Raw genomic sequence first — 12,121 nt, forward strand, 5'->3', positions numbered from 1 at the left:
TGTGAGGAGGGAACTCATGCAAGCTGAAGGAAATAAACCTAGTAAACCTTGTGCTCAACTCAAAGAAAGGGAGGCATGAAGCACATCCCTGTGCTAGCCTCCAGCCTGAGGTAATGCTGTGTGACGGCGAATTATGCAATGTTTTCCTGAGGCCCTGCTCCGGAGGTAGCTGGTGTTTTCCCTGCAGCTGCGTCAGAGACACTTCCACATTCACCTGGCCAGGTTCCAGATGGCACATCTCCCATCTTCAAGCACCTATATGCTCTTTGGGGAAGAAGTTTGCACTGGCTTTTCAAATTACATTGAGATAACAGGCTCTTTAAAAGAAGAGAGGAGGGGGAAGGGTTGTTTTTCACATATATATTATGTTTTAAATTATGTAGACAAAAAAAGCCTCCTTCCATGCCGTTGCTATGGCTACAGCTCAGATCATTGTGTGGGAGCCTGCGAGCAGGAAAACACCAAGCCGAGAGGGGGTGGCAAGCCCAGTGCTCCTTCTTGCAGCTGGGTATGACCCTCCACCGTGTCCTTTGGTCTCAAGGCTGTCCGAGGTCACTTCTATCCCCACCCGATGGAACGCAGAAATGCTGTGATTGCAAAGTCTTCTGCTGGCTGGCTCAGCATGAAGAGAACTTCCTGGGTCACGAGCTTGAGAGCCGGGAGGTTCTTTGCACCTCACCTCCCCGGAGATGTAATCAGCACTTTGGTCGCCCGGTAGCTTGAGAAAAAGTTATTGAGGGCATTCGAAGTCAGTCTTTTCTTGAGCCATGGCATTACCACATCACTCTGTTGGAGGCTCTGTTACCTGAACTGCAAGAGTATTTCTGCTGGTTTTAAAAACCCTACCTCTGAGTGGGACCTCAGTGAAAGTCACATCTGAAAGGTTAATCCTTGTCTTTACTTTCACATGTGAATGTTTAAAATAATCACAGTCAGCTAGAAAAGGTCTTCTTATTTAGTGCTGCCTCCCTTGTTTTCTGTGACTCTCCAAAAATCTATTTCAGCAGAATTCATTTAGAAAATGCAGTGGCAGAAGATGATGAATGAGACACGATAAGCACTTTTAAATTGATTGAGAATTTTACTAAGCTGCTTACTTTCCTAATTATAATGCGTAATTAGTTAGCTTGTTCCATTCAGTTGTGCAGCTTTGATAGCCTTATTGTGCTCCAGAAGTCTGGGGCCTGAGATTTGGGCAGGTCTGTCCTAGATATCTGATGAACTGTTAATTTGAAAATAAAAACATTCTTAAACTGCTCTACTAGTAATCACCTTCTGGGCTGAGATGCAGGGCCAAAAGCACCAGCTTAAAATAGTTTCAAACCAGGTTGCAGGAGGACTGAGATGCGCAGGTAGGTTACTGTAGCTCAGAGTTACCCGAGAAGTTATTGCAGCTTCACCCATGAGAAGGCACAACACCTTGATGCTCAGTGAGAGCTGCTGGAGACTATCTCATCCTTCCCATGCCACAACCAGTGCTAGCTGCCAGGCCAGTTCATCAGGTGGGCTTATTCTCACCTCTTTTGGCCTAGGGACTTGCAGAAGAGCATAGGCTCAGCAAGAGCAAGCAGGGAGGTGTGTAGCCTGGTATTTAATCTGCTGCCCAGTGAGAAACACAGATTTACGTTCCCCTTGAGCAGAAGAGGGATTTGAGTCTCAGGCTCCTGTGTGTGGTATGAATCTCTCACAGCTGAGGTGCTGCACAGACACGGGGAGTGGCTGGAAATGACTGTTTCTTATGCAGAACCTGATCTGCTAAATCAGGCTATTTATGTGACATATTCTGGGCTCAGTCCAGCACGTATTTGTCCAATCACTTGGACATACACTACCTTCTGCTTCCAAGAGCTCCTGTGTTTCTTACTTGTCTTCTCATTCCTGAGGCAACAGCTGACAGCTGTATCTCACACCTGGGGAGAGCTGGCACACTGCTGCTTACACCTTAGTTAAAAAACAAAACAGGAACCAAGAATACTTTCATGCTAAATACTTTCTTGCTTTTAAAATTAGGTTAGCATTACCCATGGTTGAAGCAGTCACTGCCCACCACTCTCTAGGATTACAAGACATCTTCCAGATTACATGATTACTACAGTGATTAAAATCTGTTTAAAACATTGTTTTATTTAAATCAGTGCGTGTTACAAGGCAGGTAAGCCTCTTCCTTTCCTTTGAAGTGAAAGCAATGCTGGCCAAAAGAAGCCTTTTGTTGTGGGGTTACTACAGGGCAAGAGGAGAACAGCTTAAAACTGGCATGCATCCACTTTCACCATCAGCTCATGCTAAGGGCAGACACAGTACTGCAAAGTTGATAAATTTGTTTCAAAACTAATTAAAAAATTAATGAGCAGCATTCTTTTCACTTACTGCAGTACCAAGCCTTAAATACACATCTGTTTTCCACTGCTTAACACAACATTTAATTTCAAACATCTCATCACTGCCACTGACCAGAGTGCACTGATGTACATGCAGAAACTCCGCACAGCATCTGAAATCATGCACATAAACCCAGATTAGCAGAAACACTATAGTTTGATGTTTTAAGAATCACAGAAAGGAGACCATGATAAAAATACTTTTCCTACTCCTGACCAGTCAAGCCTAGTTTTGTGATTTACATGTCCAAAGGAGGCAATGTTGGAGGCTCCAGATTTTCCTGAAGCCACTTTCCAGTGGCCTAATTTAGGGGCTCCAACTGCACCTCACACATAGCTCAGTTGTAGAACGTGCTCACTAGAGAGCATGCTCTGCACCACACACAAAGTAGGGGTTGATCTCAAACCCCTCTGAACACCCAGCAGCTCACTACTAGGTCCTGCAGTCACAGTGCTCCTTTCAGCACTCTGGGACTGCAGTAAGGCCCATGAAAATGTTAGGGTGAATTAGAGAGTCTTTTATTAAAATCCACATGTTATCTAACTGAAAACTGTATGTGAGAATTAGAGTCAGAACTACTGCCATGAAGTGAAAACACTATTTATTTTTATAAAAGGCAATAATTAAAACAAACCCTACCAGTGTGTACATTGTACACATTTGAATGACACTTACAAGAATGAAGTTTCCATATACAAAGATTACAAGCCCACACTGGTAAAGGATGCACACAAGCACATGGACCCAACTTCACAGATGCCTCAAATCCAGATCACAGTACCAATTACTCTATGACCACGCCTGCATATAATTTTAATTATTAGCATCCACACTACTTTATTCCACTACAAACTGTACACAGAAAGCAAGAAGGAGTTTATTCAGAGAGCGTGTGCATTCACGGAAAGAATTTATTTGCTGGAATCATCTCTCACTCTTCTGTTGCCATCTTCAAGAGATACTCTTTGTCAATTTTGAAGAGCCTCCACCCCTCCTCAGTGGACAGATCAGAGGCACCCCTTCTCTTATAGAACCTGATCGACGGTTCGTTCCACTCTGCCACAAGGAAGTGCATACTGCTGCAGCGGGACCTCACAGCAACCTGCAAAAGTGTGCAACACAACACATTTCCATCAACAGCTCCAGATGACAAGCCCAGTGAGAACTGGTGAGACTACTCAGCAACTGTGTATCACCACAGGTCATCAAGTTCATTCTGTCAGTCACTTCAGTGCTTGTCACTGTTCAGACTCTAGACAGCGTTTTAAGCTGTCTAGTATTCTGTCACTTCCTTTAATTTAGTTCTGAGTAGTGCTGAAGGAAAAGCTCTCATGCAGTTGGAAGAGCAAGAATACTGCCTTACCATGTGTTCTCAGTTCTGCTTGTTTAGACTTATCACTTAAACATACCTGACTCAAGTTCTTCAGAATTTCTGACCCAATGCCAAGTCCTAAAAAAAACCAAGAACACCACAATAAGAAACTAAGTTTGAATTTTAAAGAAGCCCTACAGGAAGCAACTCATCTAATTCTGTAATACATACCTCTATATTCAGCCATCACATAAAAATCTTCAAGATACAGCAGTTTCCCAATCCATGGATCATAAGTAAAGTAATACATGGCAAATCCCACAATGCAGTGTTCTGAAACAAAGGGTGAAACTTCAGCTAGTCTGAATTTAAGAGGCAAAAATATTAAGTCTTACATGCATGTTTAAACATACAGATTCTCTGTGACATGCAGATATTGGCAACTAGGTTAGAATTAATAATGAAGTTTACAAATAAGCACACTACTGAAAACATGAGTTCTGGCTAATTTTATCAACCTAACAGAATGAAGATTGCCATTGCCATACCCTGAAATCCTCAAAAGCACTATCATAGTAAGGGCTGAATGCAAAGCTTTTTTCTACAAACAAATGTATACCCTACTGATTTATCAGTACTTCCATTCTGGAACACAGGTAGAAACTTTACACAACAGTTCACAATCCAGATGACTGCCCCAACTCTGCTTCCTTAGCAACCAAAAGTCTATGAAACTCCACAACACTGATCTTCCAATGCATATTCCTCAGCAACTACATTGTGTGGGAGTGCATGCTCACAGCACACCTTTACAGCAGCATTTCCAACACCGCAACTTATGCTTCCACTGACAGCACCACACCATTTTCTTTACCTTCAGCACCCTACAGTCAAGGTAAGCAAAGCTCAAGCTTCAATTATAACTCTGTGTTTCAACAGGGAAGAGAAATCAACTCTTCCAACAGCAACCCACTCAAACCTAAACCTCAAGTATTTTAACCACATCTGCCATAACACTCTGCACATACTGTAACAGAAGCGTGCAAACAGATTTCTGTTCTACTGTGTCTTTGGTAAAGGTTTGGGAACAGCACTTGTCCCTGTAGACCTTACCTCATATTATGATCATCTACTTTATTGTGTAACGGATCTTTTAGTTACCTCCCCGCCCATCCATGTACACAGAAGGGCCATGTACATGGCGAAGCTAGAGACTGTAACCTGAAGATTGGGGACAAATTAAAGAAAAAAAAGTGATTCAACAGGATTACATCAAGGTAAGTCAGGGTCAAACAAGAAAAGCCATCTAATTAATTGGAGTCAAGTACATTAAGTTATACCTGATCTTCCCATGCCTCCAGGATCAGCAACCACTTCAGCTGAGTATTACCGTATGTTACTGCATTTAATGGTTAACCTATTCCTCCTACCCCAATTTACTAGTGGAACCTTATGTATAAGTGATAACATTAAGTATAAGATGGCTCTCACACATTTAGCATTTGAAGTTTAAGCATCAGCAAGTCTCACCTTCAGAGGACCACTGTTCTTTTGGAATTTCAGCAACCAGACAGTGGTAGAAGGGGTGCTCGCCAAAACCATCCTCAAGCAGCTCTAGAAAAAAACAGATTAAACCGGCACCTGAGCTACAGACACCCTCACTTGGTTACCGACCCGGTGAAGAGGTGCCGCTTCGCTTTTTTACCTTTTTCAGTTAGCACCACTTGATCCTCCATGTCCTCATATTTCGCCAGCTCCTGGAAGATAACAACACGTAAGGGGACTTTCCCATTGGCCGCTCCCCACCCACCCCCCCGCCACCGCCTTGCGCAAGAGCTTGTTTTTGCTCACACCGAAGGACAAGCTGCACACCCCCCCGCTTCCCCTATGACGGCTGCGGATCTGCCCCAAACCCGCCCTCGCTCCGCGGGGAGAGCGGCGCCAGACGAGGCCTCCGGCCCCTCCCCGGACAGCCATGGAAGGGTGTTGGGGGGGACACACGCACCGGCCAGCCCCGCCTGCCGCCGGAGCGACCCCGCAACCGCCGCCCCTCCCGCACCTTGATCAGTCGCAGCAGGTCGGAGCAGTCCTCAGGACGCGCGGCGCGGATACTGAACGAGGCCATTTTCGACGGCGCTTCCCCCTGCGGCCCCCTCGGCTGACGAGTCCCCGATGTGTGAACAGGAGGAGCAACTGCTTCTTCATTCGTGTCCCGGGCGCGGCGGCCACCTGCGGTCAGTCAGGCTCCGAGCATGTCCCGGCGGCGCTCAGCAGACACGCGACCTTCGACCAGAAGCCGCTGTGTCCCGGACTCGAACGGTGCTCGATACTGGCGCCGGGATCCTTCTTTATAGACGCCCACGCTCCTCCTCTCCCGGCATGCAAGCCAATGGGAGCGCCTGTGGTGCTCGCCCTCAGCCAATGATAGCGCCCCTCTCCGGAATCCTGCCTCAGCCTGCCGGCAACAGTTGGTGCGGGGCGTCTCGTGACTCGCCCACTCCTCCTCCCCGCACGGTGGCGCCCCCTAGCGGAGGCGGGCGGCACTGCAGGGCGCTCTGGTCGGACCCGCCCGGTCTCGCTGAGCGGCAGGGAGGGAGGGAGGGTGCAGGGCGACGGGCCCGGGGCTCAGGGCACTCACCCAGCGCCGCCCGGGGACCCCTCCCTGCCGCCCTTCGGGGCTGCCGGATTCTCCCGGCACCGCCTGCCAGGGTACCCCGAAAACCGAGCCCGGGCGGGCGGGGCAGGGACGCTGGGCACCGCGGCACCATCTTGGGGGCCGTGGCGCCGCCTTGGCTCAGCGCTCAGGGTGGACGGCGGCTTTCGGCATAGTATTTTTCACTGCTGTATGAAGAGAGAGAGAAAAAAAAGCCTCTGTACTTCCTTGAAATACTCAATAGCGACCCGTACCACACCCTGCGGAGCGGGGCTGTCTCGTACCAAGGGCAGGAGCGACCTGATGGAGAAAGGGTCAGAGTTTCACTGTGGACTTTGGGCATTTTCCAGCCTGACGCACACACAATAACCAACCCGCTATACCAGAAGGGGTAGTGCCGGGAGAAGCACAAAGGAGCAGAGTGTTTTAAAAATGAGAGGGGTCTGCCAGTCATCTCCCATAAGGGAGGCCAAGACCCCTTTCCCATGGAGGTATGGATGATGTGATGGAGAAATTCAATCTGCATAAACTCCCCAAAATGGCTTTGGAGTATGAAAGGCAGGAAGACTTATGCCCAGCCCAGCTCATCATATGAACATCACCTACAGATGCAGTGTAGGGGAAAAGGACCTGGGGGTCCTGGTGGACAGCAGGATGACCATGAGCCAGCACTGTGGCCCTGTGGCCAGGAAGGCCAATGGCATCCTCGGGTGTGTTAGAAGGGGGGTGGTTAGTAGGTCCAGAGAGGTTCTCCTTCCCCTCTACTCTGCCCTGGTGAGACCACACCTGGAATATTGTGTACAGTTTTTGGCCCCTCAGTTCAAGAAGGACAGGGAACTGCTGGAGAGAGTCCAGCGTAGGGCAACAAAGATGATTAAGGGAGTGGAGCATCTCCCTTATGAGGAAAGGCTGAGGGAGCTGGGTCTCTTTAGCTTGGAGAAGAGGAGACTGAGGGGTGACTCCATTAATGTTTATAAATATGTAAAAGGGTGAGTGTCACGAGGATGGAGCCAGGCTCTTCTTGGTGACTACCAGTGGTAGGACAACGGGTAACGGGTTCAAACTGGAACACAAGAGGTTCCACTTAAATTTGAGAAGAAACTTCTTCTCAGTGAGAGTATCAGAACACTGGAACAGGCTGCCCAGTGGGTTGTGGAGTCTCCTCTGGAGACATTCAAAACCCGCCTGGACACATTCCTGTGTAACCTCATCTAAGTGTTCCTGCTCCAGCAGGGGGATTGGACTAGATGATCTTTTGAGGTCCCTTCCAATCCCTAACATTCTGTGGTTCTGTGATTCTATATCTGCTGCAGAACGAGAGCTGCATCCTGACCACGCAGATCTATAGGCCACCCGGAGAAGTATAGAAAAAATTATTTGGCATATGCATTATTTTCTTTTCACCCTCTTCTATAAACTTTGCAACCGTCATGTCCATTCTTAGGTACTGTAAAGAAGCCTTTTATTTAGCTTAATCAGACTTAAGAATGATTTGGGATATGGGAAGACACTAAGTCATGCTACTGCTGCAAAATAACAATCCTTAAAACCTGGATTCCCAAACAGTCTTAGAACACTCGTGCCCTGTTTTTCAGTGTATCCGACAAGGTTCACCTTCATTTAGACAGAGGACCAGCATGGAACATGAGACTACAAGAGAATTGTATATAGGTGTGTATTCTGGTGGCTGGTGTTGGCCAAAAAAAATCCTTTGCCACAGTGGAAAGCACTTGGAGCTCTGGAAGAGTGATTTAGGGTTTATGCAAACACCCTGACTGGCTCTGTGTATCCTCTATTGCAGCAAAAACAGAGATGCCCAAAGCACCGAAGCATTTCCAAAGCACAAAACAACAGCCAATGGCTGGTAGCAGAAAAGTTAAGATATGTTTCAGAAAGTGTTAAGGATCCGTAAATCCTTCAGGACAGGGCTTTTGGTAGGGAGACTGAATCTGGATAAACTAGCAAACAGACCTAGCCTAACTACAAATATTTAATGAAAATACTTTTTTTCAATGCCTAGAAATTATCTGAGTGGTATCAGAAATGGGGAATACTGTCCCTCTGAAAGGTTCAACAGTGTTTGTGTTGTGTCAGCTCTTTTTGTTTTGTATTTCACAACGAGGAAGTCACGTTGTCTGGAAACCTACTCTTACGTAAGAGCAGAAAGTACCTGGTTTCTTTCATTCTCAAGTGAAAAAAGACATGATTTTTAGAAATTGAGGCTTCAGCAAAAATAAGCAGTGTCCACCTTGACTGTTTTTGAAAGTCCTGCTTTAACTTGCTCAGAAATATGCTGATATTGTGCCACCCCAGAGAATAGAGTTCATTAGAAATGGCTTTCAAATTCACAAGGTAGAAGAAAAAACAATTTAAAGTTTCCCCAAAGTATCAAAAATAGTTTCAGGAAACAATAGGAAATCCAGAGGAAAAAAAAAGAAAAATATCCAATTAAGATACCTAGATTTCTGAGACTATGCTGCAATTATTTAGTTATACTAGAGGTATTTTTTTCAGAATAACTAAGATTAATAAGAAGTGTAAGAATATTTTACAGAGAAGTTCTAAAAGAACTCAGTTTTGTGAATGAATCAAACTGATGGGCCTTATACTGTACAGCTCCTGCCTTTTGTCTCAGATCTCTTTCTCTTTGAGCAGGTTTTGTGTCCTCTTGGTGTAACTGAGGTCAGTGGTGAAATCTCTGGCGACTTTCACAGGGCTCAGATTTTATCCTTGAGCGGTCAGCCTGTTTCTTTGGACTTGTCTCCAAGCGAATGCATAGTGGTAAGTCTCCTGAAAAGGATCACGTTTTTCTCAAATTATGCAAATGTGCATGCTGGAAAGCGGTTAGCAGGTGTGTTTGAGGTAAACCGAGGTCGAAATAACCTGTTGTAATGAAATATGCACTGAACTCTGGATTAGCTCACTTTTCTGTTACCAGCCAGCAGCTGCTTCTGTGCAGAACCTGAATGAATCCGTCTTCATTCCCACCAGAAGGGCTGCTGCTTCCATGTTTGAGGGGTAGAATGGTTAGAATTATCTAAAAAGATCATGTGTATTGTTGTTCTTACTCTCATTTTATCTCCTCCCTAAATCTTACTTGTAAGTGGGGCAACAGAGAATGTTGTGCAAAATAGCAAGCAGCACTTTCTTTTTTAGCATGCAACAGGAACTGGTATTAATAAGAGCATACAGAGTGCTATGTCTTCCCCACATCCTCTCCAGAGCTGGAGGTCTTGTCTAGTCTCAAGCCATAGGAAGGAGCCAGGTCAGTTCCCTGAGAACCTTTCACGGCGATACAGCTGAATGATTTATTCAGAGAGTTATGGGACCTCAGCTGGACTTGAACTGATAGCATATTTTTGTTTGCATCTAGATTTCTGAATATCCTCTTTTCTTGGAGTCTGGATGGAAAGGCTCAAAGTGGGCACCAGTTTTCTTTATTTGCTGTTTGACTAATCAAACTCTCTTTACTTCTCATATTTTAATTTTTGAATTCCTCCTTCGCTAGGAAGATTCCTTGCATTCCTGTATGATGAATCTGAGATTTAGACGTAGCGGTCTGCCTGCCTCCACAAATCATCTGTATCATGCATGCAAATAATTTGGGGTATAAAAGTTACAATAATAAATATTGGGAAAAAATCAAGCCTTAATTTTGTAACTTTAATGTTTTGGATACAGTAGAAGTCCCTTTGTCTCTGATCCTGCAACATACTTAAATTGGTGTCCTCGGGTGCACTATCTCAGGCTCTAAAAAGATACCTGGGGAATGTAAATTTTTGCTTAAAACTAATGGGGATTTGCAGGATGAGCAGGTGCTTTTCCTATATGTCACAATCATAATTTTGGCATGGTCTTTTGCACTGTCCAGAGGTGATTCTTTTCATGGCATCTTGTTTTTTGAACCTACAGCATGCACCAGCAACAGGTTTCCAGATTTTTTTTCTCATGCCCCAATGAACGAGCAACTTTGCAACAGCACTCTCAACTTTTTCCTCTGCAGCCACACAGAACTGGTCTGTTCGTGGTCATGTCGCAAGAGGCGTGTGACTGCACGGGCTGGTGTGTACCAGGACTGGAGCTGGGGATGGGACTTGTAAGATATTCGGGGGTGTCAGCTGGCTGAGGAGAGCTTTTCCCCTATTGTGCCCTGTGTGCCAGCCTGCCTGCTCTGTGAACAAGGATCACCTGCCAGGCCCCTCACTTTTGCCCGGTTACGCGGCTGTGAAACAGGAGGTAAGTGCTCACACTGCATCCATGACAGAAAAACCGTGCTAGTGGCAAGGGCTGGTTCCAGGTGGGTTTTGCTTGGTGTACAAGGCACACAACTTCAGCCGCTCAGTCTTTCAAAACCAAAATCTGCAATCTATTACAAGTCTCCTATGAAAAAAAGAAATGAGTTCTACTTTTCAATTCACATAGCCTTAGTTTCTTTTGTTTGGAAGCAATTTATCAAAAGTAAGGTGATACTAGAAAAAAAGACTGATCACAGAATCACAGAATGACAGAACGTTAGGAATTGGAAGTGACCTCAAAAGATCATCTAGTCCAATCCCCCTGCCAGAGCAGGAACACCTAGATGAGGTTACACAGGAATGTGTCCAGGTGGGTTTTGAATGTCTCCAGAGTAGGAGACTCCACAACCTCCCTGGGCAGCCTGTTCCAGTGTTCTGGCACCCTCACTGTGAAGAAATTTCTTCTCAAATTTAAGTGGAACCTCTTGTGTTCCAGTTTGTACTCATTGCCCCTTGTCCTATCATTGGTTGTCACCGAGAAGAGCCTGGGTCCATCCTCATGACACTCACTCTTCACATATTTATAAACATTAATGGAGTCACCCCTCAGTCTCCTCCAAACTAAAGAGACCCAGCTCCTTCAACCTTTCATGTTACTATTGAAATAAATAACTTACGCTTTTTCTATGGATAAACAACGTTTAATCCAATTCCTTAATTGTATTCTTTAAACACATGTTCATTAGAGCATAAGCAAAACAGCGCTGGGTGCGCGGGGGATTCGCTCCGCCCAACACGCACACCTTTTAACAATAAGAAGTGTGCTTAAATACAGTAAGGTATTACATATTCATAATGACCCCAGGAATGCCTATACATATTCATAAAGTGAGTCTCAGATAACCATTTCCATAGTCACCTCCTTGACCCTACCCTGTTGCGCCTGTGCAGTGTCACTTGGTGAATTTGAGGAGGGGTCTTTGGATGAAGGCTCCTTCAGCTTCGTCACGGTGAACTTTCTACCTTTGGCTCATTATGCTGAATTGACTGGGACCCAAGCTGCCAAGTCGATTGAAACCAGACTTGTGCTCCCTTTTGCTGTAAATCTTTGTTATCTTGCCTCAAGTTTACAGCTAGGTGCAGTAAAACTTCTTATCTTGGCATTCGATGGGGTTCTGTTTTTCTTAACGTAAGTTTACATAAAGCTCTAAACTAAGCATTTATTGTGTGGCTAAGCCTTAAAGTGTTAGTTTGTTAGTAGGCACCCATTATATGTTTAGTTAACCCTTAAAATGTTAGTTCTCTCTGTCAATATAACTTCATAAACAAGTTTCATAACTTTTTACATAGAACTTAACCACCTTCCCTTTTTCCAGGTTCGGAGTCAGTGCCTCATTTGGTTATATCTGTAAACATTAAACATTTCAGCACGAATCACAACTGCATTTCTCACACTCTTGCAAGTAATAATCTGGTTAATGTACTTTCACTGATTGCTAGAACATCTGTTTTCTCATATCCTCGCACAATCTCAGTGGTGTC

The 12,121-nt window shown here is 45.2% G+C and overlaps 1 protein-coding gene across 1 annotated transcript; it reads right to left on the reverse strand.

The window, feature by feature from the left end:
• Window positions 1-2,963: 2,963 nt before the first annotated feature.
• On the reverse strand, window positions 2,964-6,031 carry SAT1 (spermidine/spermine N1-acetyltransferase 1). The gene is made up of 6 exons (XM_065859065.2): window positions 5,751-6,031; window positions 5,397-5,448; window positions 5,222-5,305; window positions 3,923-4,024; window positions 3,789-3,829; window positions 2,964-3,481 (listed from the first exon to the last, which is right to left on the reverse strand). Exons 1-6 carry the CDS (start codon window positions 5,814-5,816, stop codon window positions 3,311-3,313), a joined length of 516 nt encoding a protein of 171 aa, XP_065715137.1. The 5' UTR covers window positions 5,817-6,031; the 3' UTR covers window positions 2,964-3,310.
• Window positions 6,032-12,121: the final 6,090 nt, after the last annotated feature.

Source organism: Patagioenas fasciata, chromosome 1 (genome assembly GCF_037038585.1).
Source record: "Patagioenas fasciata isolate bPatFas1 chromosome 1, bPatFas1.hap1, whole genome shotgun sequence".
Lineage (NCBI taxonomy): Eukaryota > Metazoa > Chordata > Aves > Columbiformes > Columbidae > Patagioenas > Patagioenas fasciata.

Coding starts and splice junctions, on each gene's coding strand:
- SAT1 (XM_065859065.2), bottom strand. CDS start 5,816: ATGGCCTCGTTCAGTATCCGCGCCGCGCGTCCTGAGGACTGCTCCGAC. Junction 4,025..5,221: donor AGAACAGTGGTCCTCTGAAG/GTGAGACTTGCT, acceptor CCTTTGTTTCAG/AACACTGCATTGTGGGATTT. Junction 3,830..3,922: donor TGTGATGGCTGAATATAGAG/GTATGTATTACA, acceptor GGTTTTTTTTAG/GACTTGGCATTGGGTCAGAA.